Source organism: Heterodontus francisci, chromosome 11 (genome assembly GCF_036365525.1).
Source record: "Heterodontus francisci isolate sHetFra1 chromosome 11, sHetFra1.hap1, whole genome shotgun sequence".
Classification (NCBI taxonomy): Eukaryota; Metazoa; Chordata; class Chondrichthyes; order Heterodontiformes; family Heterodontidae; genus Heterodontus; species Heterodontus francisci.
In genome coordinates, this window is record NC_090381.1 from 110,237,431 (window position 1) to 110,262,259 (window position 24,829).

Genomic DNA, 24,829 nt, shown 5'->3' on the forward strand with positions numbered 1-24,829 from the left:
GGGATAACCCTGGGAATTATAGACCAGTCAGTCTTACGTCAGTAGTGGGCAAATTATTGGAGAGGATTCTGAGAGACAGGATTTATGATTATTTGGAAAAGCATGGTTTGATTAGAGACAGTCAGCATGGCTTTGTGAGGGGCAGGTCATGCCTCACCAGCCTTATTGAATTCTTTGAAGATGTGACAAAACACATTGATGAAGGAAGAGCAGTGGATGTGGTGTATATGGATTTTAGCAAGGTGTTTGATAAGGTTCCCCATGGTGGGCTCATTCAGAAAGTAAGGAGGCATGGGATTCAGGGAAAGTTGGCTGTCTGGATGCAGAATTGGCTGACGCATTGAAGTCAGAGGGTGGTAGTAGATGGTAAGTATTCAGCATGGAGCTCTGTGACCAGTGGTGTTCCACAAGGATCTGTTCTGGGACCTCTGCTCTTTGTGATTTTTATAAATGACTTGGAAGAGGAAGTGGAAGGCTGGGTTAGCAAATTTGCCGATGACACAAAGGTTGCTGGAGTTGTGGATAGTGTGGAAGGCTGTTGTAGGTTGCAATGGGACATTGACAGGATGCAGAGCTGGGCTGAGAAGTGACAGATGGAGTTCAACCTGGAAAAGTGTGAAATGATTCATTTTGGAAGGTCGAATTTGAATGCGGAATACAGGCTTAAAGACAAGATTCTTGGTCGTGTGGAGGAACAGAGGGATCTTGGGGTCCATGTCCATAAATCGCTCAAAGTTGCCACCCAAGTTAATAGGTTTGTTAAGAAGGCGTATGATGTATTGGCTTTCATTGACAGGGGGATTGAGTTTAAGAGCCGCGAGGTTATGCTGCAGCTCTATAAGGCCCTGGTTCGACCCCACTTGGAATATTGTGTTCAGTTCTGGTCGCCTCATTATAGGTAGGATGTGGAAGCTTTAGAGAGGTTGCAGAGGAGATTTACCAGGATGCTGCCTGGACTGGAGTGCATGTCCTACGAAGAAAGATTGAGGGAGCTAGGGCTTTTCTCATTGGAGCGAAGAAGGATGAGAGATGACTTGATAGAGGGGTACAAGATGATGAGAGGCATCGATAGAGTGGATAGCCAGAGACTTGTTCCCAGGGTGGAAAGGACTATCACCAGGGGGCATAATTTTAAGGTGATTGGAGGAAGGTTTTGGGGAGATGTCAGAGGTAGGTTCTTTACACAGAGAGTGGTGGGTGCATGGAATGCGCTGCCAGCGGTGGTAGTAGAAGCAGATACATTAGGGGCATTTAAGCGACTCTTGGATAGGTACATGGATGATAGTAGAATGTGTGGTAGGTAGTTAGTTTGATCTTAGAGTAGGTTAAAGGTTCGGAACAACATCGTGGGCTGAAGGGCCTATACTGTGCTGTACTGTTCTATGTTCTATGTTCTATGTTCTAACTGTGTCATTGGAAAATGGTATGCTACTCAGCTTTTGTGCTTGATCTTCACTCACTATCACTTTTGTACATTTCTGTAGCAACACTTTCAATCAAATCCTCTCTGGTAGGCTGAGCATTCTTGTTGTTTTGCAACCTGAACCATTGTTAAGAAGGATGCTTTCAGGGCCTGAGCTAGACCCAAAGATATATTTGTCACTGAAGTTTTCTGACGGCTGTATTTTTCTTCTTTTTGTTCAAAGAATTCTTTGGATTTATCTTTATATTCCAAATGCTTTGTACGAGTTGCTGCTTTAGTTTTGCAGGGTGTTTGCTAAAATTTGTAAGTACAGAATACATTGTGGCCATGCATCACTGAGCTCCATAAATCGAAATTCTATATAACTGTCTTCATACTTTCCACTCCTCGTTTGTTCCTTGCTCTTCGACTTAGCACCGTTCATGGTTACAGTTGGAGCACATGCAATGGCAGTACTTTCAAATACTTCTCCATTGTAATGTAATTTACGAGCATAGCATCATTAATCTACTTTTTAAGAGTGTCTGTTTTGTGCAGAAACAAACAGATTCCAGAATGGCAAAAATGTCTAATTGCTGTTTAGGTAATATAGATACATATTTGCATTTGTTTTTGTTTGCTCTATGTGACAACTGTGAATTTCTGCAGTGCATGATTTTGGAATTTGCAAACATTATAAACAAGAAGTAGATTTTACAGTTATAGTCAGTAACAGGGCTGGCCTTAGGAAAAATGGGACACTGGAATAACTTGTATTTAAGCCTCCTATCTTCAAGTTTAAGTATTATCATGGTATGAACGCAGAACTAGCTAAAGTGAACTGGCAAATTAGGTTAAGGGATAGGTCAATAGAAAAGCAGTGGCAGACATTTACGGGGATGTTTCAGAATACACAGAATAGATACATTCGAACGAAAGGAATATTCCAAGGGTGGGATCCGCCATCTGTGATGAACTTAAGCAGTTAAAGATAGTCTCAAACTTAAGGAAAAAGCATATAATTGCACAACGATGGGAGGCAGGTCAGAAGATCGGGCAGAATATTTAAAAAATCAAAGAATGACCAGAACATTGATATGGAAGGTAAATTATGGAAGGGGAAAAATCAAGCTAGAAATATAAAGACGGATAGTAAGAGTTTCTGTAGATATTTTTAAAAAGAACAATTTTAACAATGAGTGTTGGTCGTATAGAAAGTGAGTCTGGGGAATTAATAAAGGATAATAAGGAAGTGGATAATAAGATGAATTTAACAGGCATTTTGCATTGGTCTTCACCACTGAGGATACAAGTAACATCCCAGTATTAGCTGTAAGTCAGGAAATGAAAGGAAGAGTGCAACTCGAGAAAATTACAATCAGCAGGGAAGTGGTACTGAACAAATTATTGGAGCTGCGGGTTGACAAGTCTTCGGGTCCTGATGGACTTCAACCGAGGGTGTCAAAAGGAGTGGCTAGTGAGGTAGTTAATACGTTAGTTTTAATTTTCCAAAATCCCCTAGATTCAGGGGAGGTTCTGTTAGATTGGGAAATAGCCAATGTAACTCTTTTATTCAAAAATGGAGGGAGACAGAAAGCAGGAAACTGCAGGCGTGTTAGATTACCATCTTTCTTAGGGAAAATGTTAGAAGCTATTATTAAAGACGTTATAGCAGGGCATGCAGAGAAAATTAAGGTAATCAGGCAGAGTCAACGTGGTGTTTTGAAAGGGAATTTTTAAAAAATTATTATTCATTCAGGGATGTTGGCGTCGCTGGCTAGGCCAGTATTTATTGCACATCCCTAATTCCCCTTGGGAAGGTGGTGGTGAGTTGCCTTCTTGAACTGCAGCTCTCCATTTGGCTAGGTACACCCACAGTGCTGTCAGGAAGAGAGTTCCAGGATTTTGACCCAGCGACAGTGAAGGAATGGCGATATAGTTCCAAGTCAGGATGGTGTGTGACTTGGAGTGGAACTTACAGGTGGTGGTGTTCACATGCATTTGCTGCCCTTGTCCTTCTAGTTGGTACAGATCGCGGGTTTGGAAGGTGCTGTTGAAGGAGCCTTGGTGCATTGCTGCAGTGCATCTTGCAGATGGTACACACTGCTGCCACTGTGTGTCGGTGGTGGAGGGAGTGAATGTTTGTAGATGGGGTGCCAATCAAGCGGGCTGTTTTGTCCTGGATGGTGTCCAGCTTCTTGAGTGTTGTTGGAGCTGCACCCATCCAGGCAAGTGGAGAGTACTCCATCACACTCCTGACTTGTGCCTTTTGGATAGTGGACAGGCTTTGGGGAGTCAGGAGGTGAGGTACTCGCCTCAGGATTCCTAGCCTCTGACCTGCTCTTGTAGCCACGGTATTTATCTGGCTACTCCAGTTCAGTTTCTGGTCAATGGTAGCCCCTAGGATGTTGATAGTGGGGGATTCAGCGATGGTATGCCGTCGAATGTCAAGGGGAGATGGTTAGATTCTCTCTTGTTGGAGATGGTCATTGCCTGGCACTTGTGTGGCGCGAATGTTACTTGCCACTTATCATCCCAAGCCTGGATATTGTCCAGTTCTTGCTGCATTTCTACACGGACTGCTTCTGTATCTGAGGAGTCATGAATGGTGCTGAACATTGTGCAATCATCAGCGAACATCCCCACCTCTGAACTGATGACTGATGGTCATTGATGAAGCAGCTGTAGATGGTTGGGCCTAGGACACGACCCTGAGGAACTCCTGCAGTGATGCCCTAGAGCTCAGATGACTGACCTCCAACAACCACAGCCATCGTCCTTTGCACTAGGTATGACTCCAGCCAGCGGAGGGTTTTTTCCTTGATTCCCATTGACCTCAGTTTTCCTAGGCTCCTTGATGCCATACTCGGCCAAATGCTGCCTTTATGACAAGGGCAGTCACTCTCACCTCACCTCTTGAGTTCAGCTCATTAGTCCATGTTTGAACCAAGGCCGGAATTAGGTCAGGAGCTGAGTGGCCCTGGCAGAACCCAAACGGAGCATCACTGAGCAGCTTATTGCTAAGCAAGTGCCACATGATGGCACTGTTGATGACGCCATCCATCATTTTACTGATGATTGAGAGTAGGCTGATGGGGCGGTAATTGTCCGGGTTAGTCTTGTCCTGCTTTCTTTTGTGTACAGGACATACCTGGGCAATTTTCCACATTGAAGGGTAGATGCCAGTGTTGTAGCTGTACTGGAACAGATTAGCTAGGGGCACGGAAAGTTCTGGAGCACGGGTCTTCAGTACTTTTGCTGGAATACTGTCAGGGCCCATAGCTTTTGCTGTATCCAGTGCTTTCAGTCGTTTCTTGATACCACGCAGAGTGAATCGAATTGGCTGAAGTCTGGCATCTGTAATGCTGGGGATTTCAGGAGGAGGCCGAGATGGATCATCAACTCGGCACTTCTGGCTGAAGATTGTTGCAAATGCTTCAGCCTTATCATTCACACTGATGTGCTGGGCTCCCCCATCATTGAGGATGGGGCTATTTGTGGAGCCACCTCCTCCAGTTAGTTGTGCAATTGGCCACCACCATTCACGGCTGGATGTGACAGGACTGCAGAGCTTAGATCTGATCCGATGGTTATGGGATTGCTTAGTTCTCTCTATCACATGCTACTTATGCAGGCTGGCACACAGATAGTCCTCTGTTAATTGTGAGATTGACACCTCACTTTGAGGTATGCCTGGTGCTGCTCCTGGCATGCCCTCCTGCACTATTCATTGAACCAGGGTTGGTCTCCTGGCTTGATGGTAATGGTATAGTGGTGGATATGCCAGTCCATGAGGTTACAGATTGTGGTTGAGTACAATTCTGTTGCTGCTGATGGCCCACAGCGCCTCATGGATGGCCAGTTTTGCGTTGCTAGATCTGTTCGAAATTTATCCTATTTAGCATGGTGGTAGTGCCACACAACACGATGGATGGTATCCTCAATGTGAAGACGGGACTTCGTCTCCACAAGGACTGTGCGGTGGTCACTCATACCAATACAGTCATGGATAGAAGCATCTGCGGCAGGCAGTTTCTTGAGTACAAGGTCAAGTATGTTTTTCCCTCGTGTTGGTTCCCTCACCACCTGCCACAGGCCCAGTCTAGCAGCTATGTCCTTTAGGACTCGTCCAGCTCGGTCAGTAGTGGTGCTACCGAGCCACTCTTGGTGATGGACATTGAGGTCCCCCACCCAGAGTACATTTTGTGCCTTTTCCACCCTCGGTGCTTCCTCCAACTGGTGTTCAAAATGGAGGAATACTGAGTCATCAGCTGAGAGAGGGCGGTAGATGTTAATCTGTAGGAGGTTACCTTGCCCATGTTTGACCTGATGCCATGAGACTTTGGGGGGGTCCGGAAGGGAACTTCCTCCCTACTGTATACCACTGTGCCACCAACTCTAATGGGTCTGTCCTGCTGGTGGGACAGGACATGCCCGGGGATGGTGATGGCAGTGTCTGGGACATTGTAAGGTATGATTCTGTGAGTATGACTATGTCAGGCTGTTGCTTGACTAATCTGTGGGACAGCTCTCCCAACTTTGGCACAAGCCCCCAGATGTTAGTAAGGAGGACTTTGCAGGGTCGACAGGGCTGGGTTTGCCATTGTCATTTCCGGTGCCTAGTTCGAAGCCGGTTGTTTCGTCCGGTTTCATTCCCTTTTATTGACTTCGTAGCAGTTAGGTACAACTGAGTGGCTTGCTCGGCCATTTCAGAGGGCAGGTAAAAGTTAACCACATTGCTGTGGGTCTGGAGTCACATGTAGGCCGGATCAGGTAAGGACAGCAGATCTCCTTCCCTAAAGGACGTTAGTGAACCAGATGAGTTTTTACAACAATCGACAATCGTTTCATGGCCATCATTAGACTAGCTTTATAATTCCAGATTTATTAATTAAATTCAAATTCCACCTTCTGCTGTGGTGGGATTCGAACCCATGTTCCCAGAAAAATACCCTGGGTCTCTGGGTTACTAGTCCAGTGATAATACCACTACGTGACTGCTTACATTGGTTAAATCATGTTTAACCAATTTATTGCAGTTCTTTGGGGGAATTACATGTGCTGTGGATAAAGGGGAACCGGTGGATGTATTGTTCTTAGATTTCCAGAAGGCATTTGATAAAGTGCCACAGCAAAGGTTATTGCAGAAAATGAAAGCTCACGGTGTCAGGAATAATTTATTGGCGTGGATAGAAGATTGGTTAGCTAACAGAAAACAGAGAGTTGGCATAAATGGGTCATTTTCTGGTTGTCAAGATGTAATGAGTGGTGTGCCACAGGGATCTGTGCTCGGGCCTCAACCTTTTACAATTTATATCAATGATTTTCATGAAGGGACCTCGGTATGGTTGCTAAATATGATGATGACACAAAGATAGGTTGGAAAATAACGTGTGAACTGTACTTAAGGGGGCTACAAAGGGATATAGATAGGTAGGTGAGTGGGCAAAGACTTGGCAAATGGAGTATAATGTGGGAAAGTGGGAAATTGTCCACTTTGGCAGGAAGAAAAAAAAAAAGCATATTATCTAAATGGTGAGAGATTGCAGAGCTCTGAGATGCAGAGGGATCTGGGTGCCCTAGTGCATGAATTGCAAAAGGTTAGTGTGCAGTTACAGCAGGTAATTAGGAAAGCTAACAGAATGTTATTGTTTATTGCGAGGAGAATTGAATAAAAAAGTAGGGAGGTTATGCTTCAGCTATACAGGGCATTGGTGAGACCACATCTGGAGGACACAGTGGGAAGCGGGGGGAACCTGGTATGGTTTTAAAGATTATGAAATGTGGTTTGATAGCTAGACATAGAGGGGCATTAGCAGGTGAGAACAGGACTAGGGGCCATAAATATAAGATAGATACTAATATATCCAGTAAACAATTCAGGAGAAAGTTCTTTACCCAGAGAGTGGTTAGAATGTGGAAATCACTATCTTGACGAGCATTTGAGGGAATAGCATAGATGGGCTTAAGGGGAAGCTACGTAAGCACATACGAGAGAGAGGGGGTGGGGTGGGGGGCGGAGGGAGAGATAGAGAGAAAGGAATAGAAGGGTAAGTTGATGCTGTTCGATTAGATTAGATTAGATTAGAGATACAGCACTGAAACAGGCCCTTTGGCCCACCGAGTCTGTGCCGACCATCAACCACCCATTTTATGCTAATCCTACACTAATCCCATATTCCTACCAAACATCCCCACCTGCCCCTGTATTTCCCTACCACCTACCTATTCTAGTGACAATTTATAATGGCCAATTTACCTACCAACCTGCAAGTCTTTTGGCTTGTGGGAGGAAACCGGAGCACCCGGAGAAAACCCACGCAGACACAGGGAGAACTTGCAAACTCCACACAGGCAGTACCCAGAATCGAACCCGGGTCCCTGGAGCTGTGAGGCTGCGGTGCTAACCACTGCGCCACTGTGCCGCCCCATTCTTCATTCTTCGATGAAGAATGGTGAGAGGAGGCTCGTGCATAAAAACTGGCACAAACCTTTTGGGCTGAATGGCCTGTTTCTGTGCTTTCAAATCTTCGTGATAATTATAACGAGAAATAAAAGGAGGCTTTTGACAATTGTAAAGATCACCATATAGTAGAGAAACAGCAGATTATAGAAATTGAAGTGATCAAAACATAGAATGCAGAGAGAGAGAGAGAGAGAGAGAATTGACCAGCTTCTAACGGAAACAGCAATCAATAATGTATTTTACAAACATATAAATAGTACAAGGGTAATCAAGGGAGGGGTGGGGTCAATTAATGACAAACATGGAGATATTCTTCTTGAGTACATGGCTGAGGCACTAGATGACCACTTTGCATCTGTCTTTGCGAGGGAAGAGGATGTTGCCAATGTAGCAGTAAAGGAGGAACAATAGCAATATTGAATCGGATCAAAATAGATAGAGGAGGTTGGCATTGTATGGTGCGTAGTCCTCAAAGTGGCAAAGTCACCCAATCTGGTTAGAATGTATTCTAGGTAAATGATGGAAGTAATGATGGAAATTGTAGAGGTGCTAAGCACAATATTCTGATCCACCTTATAAATGAGGATGGTGCCAGAGTATTGAAAATATCACATCTTTGTTTTAAAAAATGGGAGCGTTATAAACCTGGCAGCTGAAAGTCAGGCAGTGTAATGTCTATGGTGCAGGCATATATAGAGACAACAATCTGCGACAAGATTCATCAGCGTTTCGAACAGTATCGAGTAATAAAAGAAAGACTGCAAATATTTGTCAAAATTAAATAGTGTTTGGCTGACTTCATTGAGATCTTTGTGAATGTAACTGAGAGATTTGATGAGGGAAGTGCAGTTGATGTTGGATATAGACATTTGACACAGCACTATTTGTAAAATGAGAGCCCATGGGAACATAGGGACACTGGCAGTCTGTGTACGATATTGACTAAGGGCCACAAAATGGAAACATGTGGAGAACCATTGCTTTTCAGGAGGAAAATATTCAGTAGTGTTTCCCAAGGGTCGGTATTGCTATTTTAGAGATGCATTAATAACTTAATACCCTCCATCGTGTTGTGTGGCACTACCACCGTGCTAAATGGGATAGATTTCGAACAGATCTAGCAATGCAAAACTGGCCATCCATGAGGCTCTGTGGGCAGCAGCAGAACTGTACTCAACCACTATCTGTAACCTCATGGCCCGGCATATCCACCACTCTACCATTAGAACCAAGCCAGGAGACCAAATCTGGTTCAATGAAGCGTGCAGGAGGGCATGCCAGGAGCAGCACCTGGCACACCTCAAAATGAGGTGAAGCACGGGACTACTTGCATGCTAAACTGCATAAGCAAAAGGCGATAGACAGAGCTAAGCATTGCCATAACCAACGGATCAGATGTAAGCTCTGCAGTACCGCCACGTCCAGCCATGAATGGTGGTGAACAACTAACTGGAGGAGGTGGCTCCACAAATACCCCCCTCCTCAATGATGGGGGAGCCCAGACATCAGTGCGAAAGATAAGGTTGAAGCATTTGCAACATTCTTCAGCCAGAAGTGCCGAGTTGATGATTCATCTTGGCTTCATTTTGAAGTCCCCAGCATCAGAAATGTTAGACTTCAGCCAATTCGATTCACTCCGTGTGATATCAAGGAACGACTGAAGGCACTGGATACTGCAAAGGCTATGGGCCCTGACAATATTCCGGCACTAGTACTGAAGAAAACTGCTCCAGAACTGATAATGTCACTGAACTAATAATCCAGAGGTGCAGGCAATGTCCTGGGGACACAGTTTCAAATCCCACCATGGTAGCTGATGGAGCTTAATTGAATTAATAAATTCAATTAATTAATACAAAATCTGGAATTGAAAGGTAGTCTCAGTAATGGTGCCATGAAACTATCATTGATTGTCATAAAAGCCCATCTGGTTCACTAATGTCCTTTAGGGAGAGAAATCTGCCGTCTTTGTCTGGTCTGACCTACATGTGGCTCCAGACCCCCGCTGCAATGTGGTTGACTCTTAACTGTCCTCTGAAATGGCCTCGCAAGCCATTATGCCGCCAAGGGAAATTGTAGATTGTTAATAAATGCTAGCTTTGCCAGCAATGCCACCACCCAACCCCACCCCACAAAGAATACAAAAATGCGCTTGCATGTTTACCATGCAATGATCACTTAGAAAATGAGACAGGGATGTTATGGAGTATTTCTCTGTCACAGAGGAATTAGTATTCACTCGGGATATTCATTAATTTCCCGAAGGCAACCTCAATTACAAATCGTAAAACAAAGCTCCCTATTGAGATTATCTCTTTGGACATTTTAAATCTAATGCTCGAGCAATTCATGTTTTGTTCCTATATAAAGGCCATAACCAATATCTTTACCGTATTGCAAGGCAATAAATAATAATTAGCTTCATCACAGCGATGTTTCAGCTTATTTTGGGAGTGCTACTGATGATGCCTTTTGCACGTGGGTCAGATGAGCTAACCTGCACCCTTCGGAAACGATTCAATCTGCCCAACATATCGAAGGATGGGGATGTTGTGCTTGGAGGGTTGTTTCCTATGCACTCGGCCAAGTTTGAGCAGATTGAGTTATTTCGAAAACCACCAGAAGAAACCAAATGTGGAAGGTTAGTTCAATTCTGTATGTGAACGTTCAGAAGTTCCCTTAACTTTTGAATGAAAATCACGTTCGCAAATATATTCATATATGCATCCATTGTGAGTGACATTTTGCGACATTGGTTTCTTTTATATTTTAGTTTAGTTTAGTTTGGAGATATAGCACTGAAACAGGCCGTTCGGCTGACCGAGTCTGTGCCGAGCATCAACCACCCATTTGTACTAATCCTACACTAATTCCATATTCCTACCACATCCCCACCTATATTTCCCTACCACCTACCTATACTAGGGGCAATTGCTAATGGCCAATTTACCAATCAACCTGCAAGTCTTTGGCATGTGGGAGGAAACCGGAGCACCCGGAGGAAACCCACGCAGACACAGGGAGAACTTGCAAACTCCACACAGGATTTCAGGATCAGGTTGTCAACTACTCTGAACTGCTCCATCGTTTACAATTTACAATGAGTGCAGGCTTTCAAACAAGCAGTTTGAACTGCTCGACAATAGAAGCCAAAACTAGGTGCTCTTAATACAACATCATCGCTAAAAAATCCAAGAAAAAAATATCTAGAGAACGGATATATTGTAGAAATCGCAGTTCTTTGCTTTCCAAATATTGTTAGATATTCTGACGTTCTCTAAATGCCAACTGTGTTTGCCCCTCAGTTTTATTTTAAGGACATTTCGCCTTGCGCAGGCCATGCTTTATGCAATAGAGGAAATAAACAAGGATGCGATACTTCTCCCCAACGTTACTTTGGGCTACGGACTTTACGATGACTGCGCATCCCCAAAAATTGCAACAAAAGTCGCTCTAGCTCTCGTTAATGGGCAGGAAGAAGCATATGTGGGTCGAGTCTGCAACGGGTCTCTCAATGTCGCTGGTATTGTTGGTTGCGATGGCTCCTCAGCATCTATAGCAGTGGCAAGAATAATCGGTCTATTTAAAATACCAATGGTGAGATTCGGTGAAATTACTGCAGTCACTATCAAACAAATTGAACCAATTAATTACTAGATATATACCTAGGAGTATATTTAAAGTACAGATCTGGCTCAGTGGTACGACCTTCGCCTCTAAATATGCTTATTTCACCCGCATGCAAATGATCTCCTTAATTGTTCCGTATTTCATTGATTACAGGTTAGTTACTTTTCCACCTGTGTATGTCTCAGTAATAGGAACGAATATCCGACTTTTTATAGAACAATACCAAGTGATTACCATCAATCCAAGGCATTGGTTCAACTTGTTAAGAGGTTTGGATGGACTTGGATTGGAACCATTAGCAGCAACAATGACTATGGCAGATCGGGAATGAAAGCGTTTATTGAAGCTGCTGTGAGTTTTGGCATTTGCATTGCCTTCTCTGAATCGTTTTCTAGAACGGATCCTGCAGAACAAATTATGCGAATTGTCACCGTGATAAAAGCGTCAACTACAAAAGTCGTGGTAGCTTTTGCTCCATCGTGGGAAATGCGCGTTTTATTTGGAGAGATTTTACGGCAGAACCTCACTGGAATACAATGGATAGGAAGTGAAGGTTGGATTACATCATCTATTATTGCTCCAGATAAAATATCTAGATTCCTTACTGGGGCAATTGGAACAGCGGTGCGTGCGGTAGAAGTCCCAGGACTGTGGGACTTCCTGCTCAGGGTTCATCCTTCTCTGTTTCCTGGTGATAGTTTAGTAAGGGAGTTTTGGGAAACGACGTTCGGATGCTCTCTAATATTGGATAACACTACAAGCCGAGTAGAATCTTCTCAGCTCCCTCAGTGTACTGGAAATGAAACTTTGCATGAAATACACAACGTCTATACTGACCCAGCTGTGGACGGAAGTTACTACAATGTATATAAAGCAGTCTATACCTTCGCACATGCACTGCACAACATGTATTCATGTGAAAATGGCAAAGGACCATTTAAAAATAATACATGTGCATATGTTACAGACTTTCAGCCGTGGCAGGTAGGTCATAGAGCGACACAGCACTGACACAGGCCCTTCGGCCCACGAAGACTGCGCCGACCATCAACCACCAATTTATACCAATCCTACATTAATCCCATATTCCCTACCACATCCCCACAATTCCCCTACCGCCTACCTGCACTAGGGGCAATTCACAATGGCCAATTTACCGATCAACCTGTAAGTCTTTGGCTGTGGGAGGAAACCGGAGCACCAGGCGAAAACCAATGCATTCACGGGGAGAACTTGCAAACGCCGCACAGGCAGCACCCAGAACCGAACCCGGGTTGCTGGAGCTGTGATGCTAATCACGGCACCACTGTGCAGCCCCCTATAAGGTCATATACCCTATTTACTTCAATTCACTTTAATTGCAAAATAATGGGAGAAAACTGTGAATTAATGTTTTCGAAATATTGATTGATTAATGTACCTTTGGTTACATGTAAGGTTAATGACGAAATGTGTTGCATTGTTTTCTAAAGCTTCTCCATTACATGAAGTCCGTACACTTCACAACGAAAACTGGTGAGAAGGTGTATTTTGATGATAATGGCAATCCAGTAGCCCGGTACGACTTTGTAAATTGGCAAATGAGTAATAATGGCGATATCGAAGTCAAGATAGTTGGACATTATAATGGGTCAGCACCTCTGGGGAAAGAACTGGTGTTGGACCCAAAGCACATTGTCTGGAGCGGTGGTGGCCAGGAGGTATGTTTGCCAATTCAAAATTCGTGTAATGTTGCTGCATATTATAATTATTCATGCCTCATCATTATATTTGTTAATACCATTCTATACAGATAAAAATAAAGACTATGAATAAGTAGAGCCCCAGGAAACTGATAGCTAGGCCCAGTTCACAGCTGTTGACAAAGAGCCTCGGGATTTACTAATTCAATATGTTTTGTCTAGAAATTTGCCAGATACTGCCAAGGGCGAAAACCCATGGTATCTGGTGGAACGCAATAGACAGTGAAATCTGGTGGGGTGTAAAACCACTGTTGCACCCGACCGTCAGTTTTCCAATTGGTGGATTAGGTAAAATTTTACTCGGACTATTAATTGTATTAATTTTTCAAAGCATCATTTGATAAAATTTCACTGAAAAATGTAATTAAAAATATTAAGATGCATTATACAAAAGGTGAACTGTAATGTTGGAGTTATTGGATATTTTTCCCTAATTGGCAAGATATATTTCGCTGCGTATTCCAGAGGTGTGTGCCTTTTTTCTCCCGATACAAAGAGGCCACCGTTCCCACCGTTACAATCTGAGGTACTGCTTCTTTCCCCCTTTATTTCTAATGGATAAAAAAATCTCACACTAGTAAAACCAGATGCCAAAAGCCCTGAACTGGTATCAAAATATGTTGACAACATCATATCCATGGGAATGACAGACTCGGAAGATTTCAAGAGCCTGCAAGATGACAGATTAGGGTCTTGGGCAAATATGTGTGAAGAGCAGTTCAACTTAAAAAGTAAACTCAAGCTAACACGTCACCAATAGCCCATAATTCACCTCCTCATGGCCTACCCGGAACGACACAGCTAAGTAATTGTTTTTGAAGTTTAGTCCTTATTGTTCAGCAAATATTTGGTGGACAGCAATAACTGCCAAACAATACTGGAGAGAAATGACCAGTTAATCTCTTTTGGAGGATATTAGTTGCGTGACAAATGTTAGAAAGTGGCCAGGGTGAGCACCCTTGGCCTTCATAAAGTTGAATGATTCAAGTCAGTAAAATATTGCACCTAAATATGAAGGTCTCAGAATACAATATGAACTTTAACTTTAATTGTATGGATGTAATTTGCCGATGAAGACACAGTTGCAAATAAATGCATTTCCAGCATATCTATCAACAGTATAAGGTAGATATTCTATCGTTTCCTTCGTTGAAGATCCCCCATGCGGTATGCTCTGAAAGTTGTTCTCTTGGAACGAGAAAGACGGCGAGAAAAGGACAACCTGTTTGTTGCTTTGACTGTACTCCCTGTCCGGATGGGGAAATTAGTAACACTACAGGTGCGTCGAGATATAAATTTTACTTTAATATACATGTTTCAGCAAGTGTCTGATATCTGAAATTAATTTCTGTTTTTCATTATTTTCTTCTTTTCTCTTAGATTCCGTAGACTGCATCAAATGTCCTTTGCTATACTGGTCCAATGATCAGAAAGATCAATGTATACCAAAGAATATAGAATATCTGGCTTTTACAGAAATCCTGGGACTTGCTCTGGTGACTCTTGCATTGATTGGAGTGTGCATGGCTATCAATATAACTGTTCTTTTCTTTAGATATCGAGAAACACCTCTTGTTAAAGCGAACAATTCCGAGCTGAGCTTCCTCCTTCTTTCAGCATTAATATGCTGTTTTTTGTGCTCAGTTACATTCATTGGCGAACCCTCTGACTGGTCTTGTATGTTACGACACACAGCATTCGGTGTTACATTTGTCCTTTGTATTTCCTGCGTTTTGGTTAAAACCATCCTCGTGCTGATGGCATTTAAAGCCACGCATCCCAGCAGTAATAGGATGAAATGGTTTGGTCAAAAACTGCAGCGTCTAAGTGTTTTCCTCCTAACATTCGTTCAGGGTTTAATATGTGCCCTTTGGTTGATCATTGCACCACCATTTCCCATGAAGAACACAAACTATTACAGGGAAATTATTATTTTAGAATGCAATGCGGGTTCTTCGGCAGCTTTCTATTCTGTATCAGGTTATATCGCTTTCTTATCATGCGTATGTTTTGTCTTGGCTTTTCTCGCTCGGAACCTGCCAGATAATTTCAACGAAGCGAAATGTATCACTTTCAGCATGCTGATCTTTTGTGCTGTTTGGATAACTTTTATTCCGGCTTCTGTGAGTTCTCCTGGGAAATACACTGTCGCGGTGGAAGTGTTTGCGATTCTGGCCTCCAGTTTCGGATTGCTGCTTTGCATTTATGCTCCAAAGTGTTACATTATCATGATAACTCCGGAGAAAAATACAAAGAAGAATCTAATGGGTAAAGTGATTGAAAAGCGGCTTTAAAGAACGATAACACCCGCTCGTATGAATCTTCACTGGCACAAAATATGCACTTCAAAGGATTTGTATAGCAATTAACTGATATTCTACAAATAGATTAATCTATCAAGCTCAAATATATGTTTATAAGTTAGTCCTTTATTGTATCATAATATGCTCGAAGCATCGAATTTAAATTGTAGAATTAAAATATGACATGCAATTACTAAACATATTAGAGTCAATATCAAATGGTTTCTGTACTTATTTGCTAGTAGTCCTGGCAGTAGTTCAGAGAGTGCTCCCTTTGATGTCCCGTTCTTTCAGGCATTGTGGTGATGTGTTTTTTTTTCTCACAGCTGAAACTGTCGGATGTTCCTATCAATGCCATTGGTTCCAACATGGACTATGACTTTTGGCAGTTCCCCAGCAAAATCACTGCATCCGTTCAGTGATATCTTCTTAACCTGGCACCAGGAGTGCAACGAACTCACGCCTGTCATTGCCTATCCCCCTGTTTAACGAATCCCCTATAACATCGATATTTTTAAAAGTTCGTGTGTAGCTAAGTCTTCCCATATTGACTGCAATCACGTGAGGTATCATCATCCTGACTGGTATTCAACACTGACATTCCCAGGGGATTCTTGCACTGACTGCCAGTTCGTCCGAGTCTGCCTTGGTTTCCCCATTTCCTCTCTTTCTGAACGATGTAACTGCAGGTTTTCTACCTCCATAAAACGTAGCTTCTGTTTGCACTTGGCGACGTCATCCGCTTTTCAAGCTCTGCAACTCTAAGCTTGAGCTCGAGCATTTGGCGGAACCTCTTGCATATGTCGTTTTCAAGAATGCAAAAATGTTTCATGCAGTTTTTACATGTCACTGGATGTCCATGAGATGGTCCTCTGCTGTCCTGCCATGTCAGTTAAGTTTTAAAAAACTGTTGGTTGAACTTAAAGACAATTTAACTGTTTAGCTGACATCAAAACATTAACCATGATTCTCGTAAGCTGATTGGGCATAGTCGACATGGATTTATGAATGGGAAATTATGTTAGACGAACCTGTTGGAGTTTTGTGATGTTACTAACAGAATTGATAAAGAGGAGTCGGTGAATGTGGTATACTTGGATTTTCAGAAGGCTTTTGATAAAGTCCCCAACAGGAGATTGGTTCGCAAAATTAAAGCAGATGGTATAGGAGATAATATATTGGCATGGATTAAGGATTGGCCAGTATGCAGAAAGCAGAGAATAGGAATAAATGGATAATTCTCACAATGGCAGGCTGTAACTCGTGAAGTATCACAGGGATCAGTGTTGGGTCCCAGCTGTTCACAATATATGTCAGTGATTTGGATGTGGGGACCAAATGCAATATTTCCAAGTTTGCGGATGACACAAAACCTGCTTGGAATGTGTGTTGTGAGGAAGATGCAAAGTGTCTTCAAGGGGATTTGGAAAGACTTAGTGAGTGGGCAAGAACGTGGCAGATAGAATATTATGTGGAAAAATGTGAGGTTATCCACTTTAGTAGGAAGAATATATATGCAGAGTATTGCTTAAATGGTAAGAGACTAGAAAATGTAAATGTACAAAGGGGCCTGGGTGTCCTTGTCAATAAGTCACTGAAAGCTAACATGCAGGTGCAACAAGCAATTCGGAAGGCTAATAGTATGTTAACCTTTCTCGCAAGAACATTTGTGTACAGGAGTAGTGATGTCTTGCTCCAATTATATAGAAAGTTGATTAGACTGCACATTGAGTACTGTGTGCAGTTTTGGTCCCCTTACCTTTGGAAGGATATGGTTTTGTAATAGAAGATGTGCAATGAAGGTTCACCAGACTTGTTCCCGGGATGGTGGGACTATCCTATGAAGAAAGATTGTGGAAACTGCGCCTGTATTCTCTAGAGTTTCGAAGAATGAGAGCTGATCTCATTGAAACCTACAAAATACTTAAAAGGATAGACAGGGTAGGTGCAGCTGAGATGTTTTCCCTGGATGGGGAGTCTAGAACCACCAGGGGACACAATTTCAAAACAAGGGGAAGCCATTTAGGACAGAGATGAGGAGAAATTTCTTTCCTTCGAGGGTCGTAAGTCTTTGGAATTGTCTACCCCAGACGGCTGTGGAAGATCAGTCATTGAGTAAGTTTAAAGCAGAGATTGACATATTTCTAAATACAAATCACATAAGGTGATCTGGGGATAGTGTGGGGAAATGGCATTGAAGTAGATGAGTAGTCGTGATCATATTGATAGGTGGGGCAGGCTCGATGAGCTGAATGGTCTACTTCTGCTCCAATGTTTATATTTTCCTATGTTTCTAAACAACAATCCACTAAAATGCTACACACTGAGTAAAGCCACGATTGAAAAAGCACTGGCTTCGAAAAATAATAACCATTAAAACAATGAGCAACTAAAAAACGCAATAGCCACTAAAATAACTATTAAATACACTAGCACTAATTTAGGTACTGCAACGTAACCATACCACTCCTCCTTATGTTATAAACGCACATTTTGTTTTTCTCTCTGGTGCAGACTCAGCGCTCCTCGATATTGTCCTGATGCACTGGAAGGCAGTTATTTGGTTGCTCAGCGCAGGAAAATTGCCAATATGCTCGTCAAATTGCTAGCTGCCGAAATTCTTAACACCCCGAATCTTGTCTTGAACAGGGGCATTAATTCTCCTTTACTTCTGATCACATTACAATTAATGTGTCTGGTCCACGTACCCATGGGAATCTAGCTGCCTCTACTCACTGTTGAGTTCCTTTATCGCTGCCATTCATTACATGTAATTAGCCATAGTAACCATACCTTTTTTTAATTGTCCTGCTTATCCTATTGCCTCATTTCCCTAATATTATCCACACTTGCAAGGCATACAGGGCTTTTAGTTTAATACAAAGTTAAAACAGAACATACACGAGGACATGAAGATAGCCTGAGAGCAGCAAGGCAATAAAGCTTCATTATCTATTGAAGTTAACAAATCTTCAGATTTCAATGTCAAACACCTAAACGCATGTACGCAGTTAATTAATTTCAATGATTAGTTTTCAGATTTCGGGTAAACTAAGACTATAGAAGAGCTAGATCAATATTGACCAGAATATCTCTCACCTTTCGCCCAGTTGGGAAAATTGGCTTCATTGCTCATCAGCACAAATAGATTTTAGTTCTGTTTAAATTAACCTATCATAAACTGCGCCATCAATATATCTTGTGAATATGGATTAGTGCTGACAGCACACGCCCTACTCCCCTTTCAAGGAAACCAGTTGCTCAGAAATATTTGGTTGGGGTTCATATCGCACTTTCGATGGTTATCTAAAATTAAAAATTTTCTGACAATCAAAACTTGAAATTATTATAGAATCATAGAACGGCTCGAGCACAGAAGGTTTTTTCTTTTCCTGTTTCATCTTATTCTCTGTCTTTTATGTCATACAGGGAGCCCTATTTGTCCCACCTTTCCTGGTCATGGGAATACACCTCGACTGTACCTGAACTATCACCTGCTTGAAAGTCAGCCCACTGTAGAATTACAGTTTTACCTGCCGATCGTTGGTTACATTATATTTAGGCTAGATTCTACCCATTGAAATTGGCCCTCCTTGAATTAATTACCTTTATTCTGGATTGTTCTCTGCCCTTTTTCATAGCTTACCTAAACCTTATGATACTATGATCACTATCCCCTTAATGTTCCACTACTGACACTTGAGCTACTTGTCCTGCATCATTACCCAGAAACAGATCTAGCAATGCCTCCTCCCTCATTGGATTAGAAACATATTGATGTAGTCAATACTCCTGGACACACTTTAGAAACCCTTTCCACTCCCTGCTTTTGGCACTATTACTATCACAGTCTATATTCGGAAAATTAAAGTCCCCGATTATGACTGTCCAAAGTTTATGAACCTCTGGGTACTTTTCCTGCAAATCTGACCCTTTCTATCTTTTCCTTGAGTTGGAGACCTATATATTACACCCAGTAGTATAATTGTACATCAATGGCTTCTTATCTCGAAGCAGATAGATTTCCTGGCCCCTCTAAGATATCTTCTCCCTCCAGCACTGTAATATGATCCGTTATCAATTCTGGTACTACATCTTCTTTCTTTCCTTCCCTGTCTTTCCTGAACACCTGGTGTACAGGAAAATCTTTCCCTTTTTGAGCCATGTCTCCGTTTTCACCACAATATCATACTTCCATGTGGCCACCTGCACTTGCAGCTCACCAACTTTATTCACCAAACTCTCTGCGTTCATGTTTATGCACTATGAACCTAATTTAGACCTTGTTACATTATTTCTCACGCTGACCTCACCTAATACCTTGTTATTTCCTACTTTCCTATTATCTGTCTATCCCTATTCTTTGTGTACGTTGCTTTTCCTCTCTCAAGTTCGCTCCTGGTTCGCATCCCCTGCCAAGTTAGTTTTAATGCTCCCCAATAAATATAGCCAAAAAGCCTGCAAGTCCATTGGTCCTAGTTTTGGTTAGGTATAACGCATCTGGCATCCACAGTTCCTACCTCGCCAAGACCAGTCCCAGTATCACTGGAATCTGAAGCGCTCTCTCTTGCACCATCTCTGCAGCCACAGATTCATCTTCTGTATTCTTCTGTTTCTATACTCACTAATGTATGGCACCGGGAGTAATCTGGAGATTATTACCTTTGAGGCCACGCCAATCTTTTTTCTAGCTCCCTAAAATCTGTCTGCAGGACCTCATCCCTATTTCTACCTATGCCAATTGTACCAATATGGACCATAATCACTGGCCGGACAACCTCTCTCTCAGGGTGTTCTTCAGCTGCTCAGTGGCATCCTTGTCCCTGTAGCCAGAGAGGAAACATAATTTTCTGGATTCACGTCTGTAGCCCCAGAAAGACAAGACTGTTCCTCCAATTATAGAATCCCCTTTCAATATTGCTTTCACAAGCTTCCTCCTGCCCCATGTACAGTTGAGCCGGGTATGATACTATGGACTTGGCTTTGGCTGCACTCCATAGAGGAGCTACCCCTTTCACAAGTATTCAGAACTGAATACCGGTTGGAGAGCGAGATGCGCTCAGGGAACTCCTGCACTAACTATAGAAACCAGCCTAGATGGCGAACAACCACATTCCTTGCTTGTCCATCGCAGTGATGGCAAAATCCATCTTCCTCAGTGTGTGGTACCGGGAGTAATCATGAGATTACTGCCTTCAAGTTGCTGCTTCTTTCCCAGCTCCATAAAATCTGCCTGCAGGACCCCATCCCTCTTTCTACTTATGTTGCTGGTTCTGATATGGACCACAAACCCTGGATGTTTGCCTTATAAGATATCTTTCCTGTCACCAATGGCACCAAACAAGGTTGCATAATGACTTCAGATCTGTTTGCCACTTTTCAGCCATACTCTTGTCTGCACATAAAGTTTTCAAAATAGGAAGGCTCCCCATGAAAGTCTCTAATTTTTCTACGGCCCTAAAACCAACAATACATTAACCGTCCACTCAGCAGATGGGAATCAGCTGCTACCGAACAGGTATGAGATCATCTCTCGTAAGGAAGAGATTTTAAGCAATCTCCTGAACCAAGAATCCACTGTGTGCACTAATTCCATTGAATTATGTCTGCCGCATCATTTTCTAGATGAGCTTGCCCTCGATCTATCTGCAGCCAATCACCAACGACATTAAGACAATGTTTCTGAGCAAGTCTCCAGGAGTCAATGGAATCCCACCAGAAGTATTCAAGTATGAAAGAGTTCTGGTATGGTTAGGAAACTCACTAGCTTAAGAAATATAGACATAGAAACATAGAAAATAGGAGCAGGTGTAGGCCATTTGGCCCTTTGAGGCTGCTCCACCGTTCATTATGATCATGGATGATCATCCAATTCAGTAGCCTGCCCTTTGATCCTTTTAGACCCAAGAGCTATATCTAACTCCTTTTTAAAAACATACGATGTTTTGGCCTCAATTGCTTTCTGTGGTAACGAATTCCACAGGCTCAGCACTCTCTGGGTGAAGAAATCTCTCCTCATCTCAGTCCTGAAAGGTTTACCCCGTATCCTTCGACTATTACCCCTAGTTCTGGACTCCCCCACTAATGGGAACATCCTTACTGCATCTACCCTGTCAAGACCTGTTCGAATTTTATAGGTTTCTATGAGATCCCCTCTCACTCTTCTGAACTCCACCGAATATAATCCTAATTGACTCAATCTCTCCTCATATGTCAGTCCCGCCATCCCAGGAATCAGTCTGGTAAACCTTCACTGCACTCCCTCTATAGCAAGAACATCCTTCCTCAGATAAGGAGACCAAAACTGCACACAATATTCCAGGTGTAGCCTCACGAAGGCCCTGTATAATTTCTGCAAGACATCCTTGCTTCTGTACTTGAATCCTCTTGCTATGAAGGCCAACATACCATTTGCCTTTTTTTACGCCTGTTGCACCTGCATGCATACCTTCAGTGCCTTGTGTACGAGAACACCAAGGTCTCGTTGCATATTCCCCTCTTTCAGTTTATTCCCCTCTCTCAGCCATTCAGATAATAATCATGTTTTTACTACCAAAGTGGATAACCTCACATTTATCCACATTATACTGGATCTGCCATTCATTAGCCCACTCACTCAACTTGTCCAAATCGCCTTGAAGCCTCTCTGCATCTTCCTCACAACTCACCCTCCCACCCAGTTTTGTAGCGTCTGCAAATGTGGAGCCATTGCATTTAGTTCCCTTATCTACATCATTGATGTATATTGTGAATAGCTGGGGCCCTAGCACCGATCCCTGGGGTACCCCACTAGTCACTGCCTGCCATTCTGAAAAAGACCCATTTATCCCTACTCTTGGTTACCTGTCCGCCAACCAATTTCCTATCCATCGCAATACACTACCCCCAGTCAAATGCACTTTAATTTTACATGCTAATGTCTTATGGGGGACTTTATCAAAAACCTTCTGAAAGTCCAAATAAACCACATCCACTGGCTCCCTGCATCAACTCTATTACATACATCCTCGAAGAATTATAGTAGATTTGTTAAGCATGATTTTCCTTTCGTGAACCCATGCTGACTCTGTCCGATTCTACCACTGTTCTCCAAGTGCTCTGCTATAAAATCTTTTATAATGGACTCTAGAATTTTCCCCACTACTGACGTCAGGCTGACTGGTCTATAATTCCCTGCTTCTCCCTACCTCCCTTTTTAAATAGTGTGGTTACATTAGTTATGCTCCAATCTGTAGGAACTGTTCCAGAGTCTATAGAATATTGGAAGATGACATCCAATGCATCCACTATTTCTGGGGCCATTTCCTTAAGTACTCTGGGATGCATACCATCAGGCCCTTGGGATTTATTGGCCTTCAATGCCATCAATTTCCCCAACACCATTTCTCTACTAATACTGCTTTCTTGCAGTTCCTCTCTCTCACTAAGCCCTGTGTTCCCCAACACTTAATCTGGAACCAGGACATTGTGTCCCATGATTATGAGGAAACTTCCATAACTCCTGTATACAAACCGAGGGGTAGTAAGTCCATTTGTGACAATCATCATGGTATTTAACTTTGTTACACAGTAGAAAAAGTTCTTGCAAGTGCTATTCTCAACAGGATTGTCACTCACCTTACAGAATCACAGTATGGCTTTCAAGCTGGATGAAGAATGATCCACATGATATTTGCAGCACATCAATTTGACGAAAACAAAAACCATGAACAGAGCCAAGACCTCTAAATGGTGTTTTTTGACCTGACCAAGACCTTTGACACAGTATACCATGAAAGCATACGGAAGCTGCTGTACAAAATATGACTGCTCTGAAAAGATAATAGGGGTCATCCGCTCATCTCATGCCGACACATGGCCAGTGGAATGCAGAATGGTGCCGTTTTAGATTCCATTTTTAGTAGCTAATGGTACCAAACAGGGCTGTGTAATATTTGCAGTTCTGTTTGCCGTTTACATTCAGCCATGCTCGCTACATGGTCTCTACATAGGAGTGCACGTTAAGTTTAGGACAGGCAACAACCTCTTCAATTTGCAAAGGTTCAAGTCTCACACAGAGACCAAAGAACAGCTGCTATCCGAGCTCTTTATGCTCTCATAGCACACAATCTGGCAGACATCCTGTTGACCCCTTTGCCGAAGCTTCAGCATGCTTCAGCATTACAGTGGGCTCAACTTTACCAGCTCATCATCGATCTTGATTTGCCAGTCCTCGCTGGTGCAGAGGATCGGAGAATTGCTAAAGTTGCAGCTCTGCTTAAAAGGGGAGCGAAGAATAGACTGAATAATTACAGGCCAGTTTGTATAACCTCAGTAGTGGGAAAATTATTTGAGTCTATTCAGAGAGATCGGATAAACCGTCACGTCGAAAGGCTAATCAGGGATAGTCAACATGGTTTGGTAAGGGAAGATCTTGATTGACGAACTTGATTAAACGTTTTCTGAAAAATAAACAAGGAAGAGAGATGAGGGTAGTGCAGTTGATGTGATCTACATGGATTATAACAAGGCTTTTGACGAGGTCCCACATAGCAATCTGGTTAAAATAAAAAGTCCATGGGATCCAGGGAAATGCAGCAACGTGGATAGAAAATTGGCTCAGTGGCAGGAAACAAAGGGTAAATTGTTGACGGCTGTTTTAGCGACTTGAAGGCTGTTTCCAGTCGTGTTCCACAGGGCTCAGTACTGGGGCCCCTGCTTTTAGTGTTGTGTGTGAACGATTTGGATGCAAATGTAGGGGGAATGATCAAGAAGTTTGTGAATGGCACAAATATTGGCTGTGTGGTAGATAGTGAGGAGGATAGCTGTAGGCTGCAGGAAAGTATTGATGGTTTAGTTTTTTGTTTTGAAATAAAGCACTGAAACAGGCCCTTCGGCCCACCGAGTCTGTGCTGACCATCAACCACCCATTTATACTAATCCTACATTCCTACCACATCCCCACCTGTCCCTGTATTTCCCTACCACCTACCTATATTAGGGGCAATTTATAATGGCCAATTTACCTACCAACCTGCAAGTCTTTTGGCTTGTGGGAGGAAACCGGTGCACCCGGAGAAAACCCATGCAGATACAGGGAGAGCTTGCAAACTCCACACAGGCAGTACCCAGAATTGAACCCGGGTCGCTGGAGCTGTGAGGCTGCGGTGCCATCCACTGCACCACTGTGCCGACCTGATGGTCTGATCAGATGGGCAAAAAAGTGGCAAATGAAATTCAACTTGGAGAAGTGTGATGTGATGCATTTGGGAGGTCAAACAAAGCAAAGGAATACATGATAAATAGG

At 42.8% G+C, this 24,829-nt stretch overlaps 1 protein-coding gene across 1 annotated transcript; it reads left to right on the forward strand.

Annotated features, from left to right (window-relative positions):
- Positions 1-10,300: 10,300 nt before the first annotated feature.
- Positions 10,301-15,534, forward strand: LOC137375079 (extracellular calcium-sensing receptor-like). Its single transcript, XM_068041707.1, has 6 exons — positions 10,301-10,509; positions 11,174-11,465; positions 11,652-12,482; positions 12,971-13,198; positions 14,396-14,519; positions 14,621-15,534. The coding sequence occupies exons 1-6, from the start codon at positions 10,301-10,303 to the stop codon at positions 15,532-15,534; spliced, it is 2,598 nt and encodes an 865-aa protein (XP_067897808.1).
- The last annotated feature ends 9,295 nt before the right edge of the window (positions 15,535-24,829 follow it).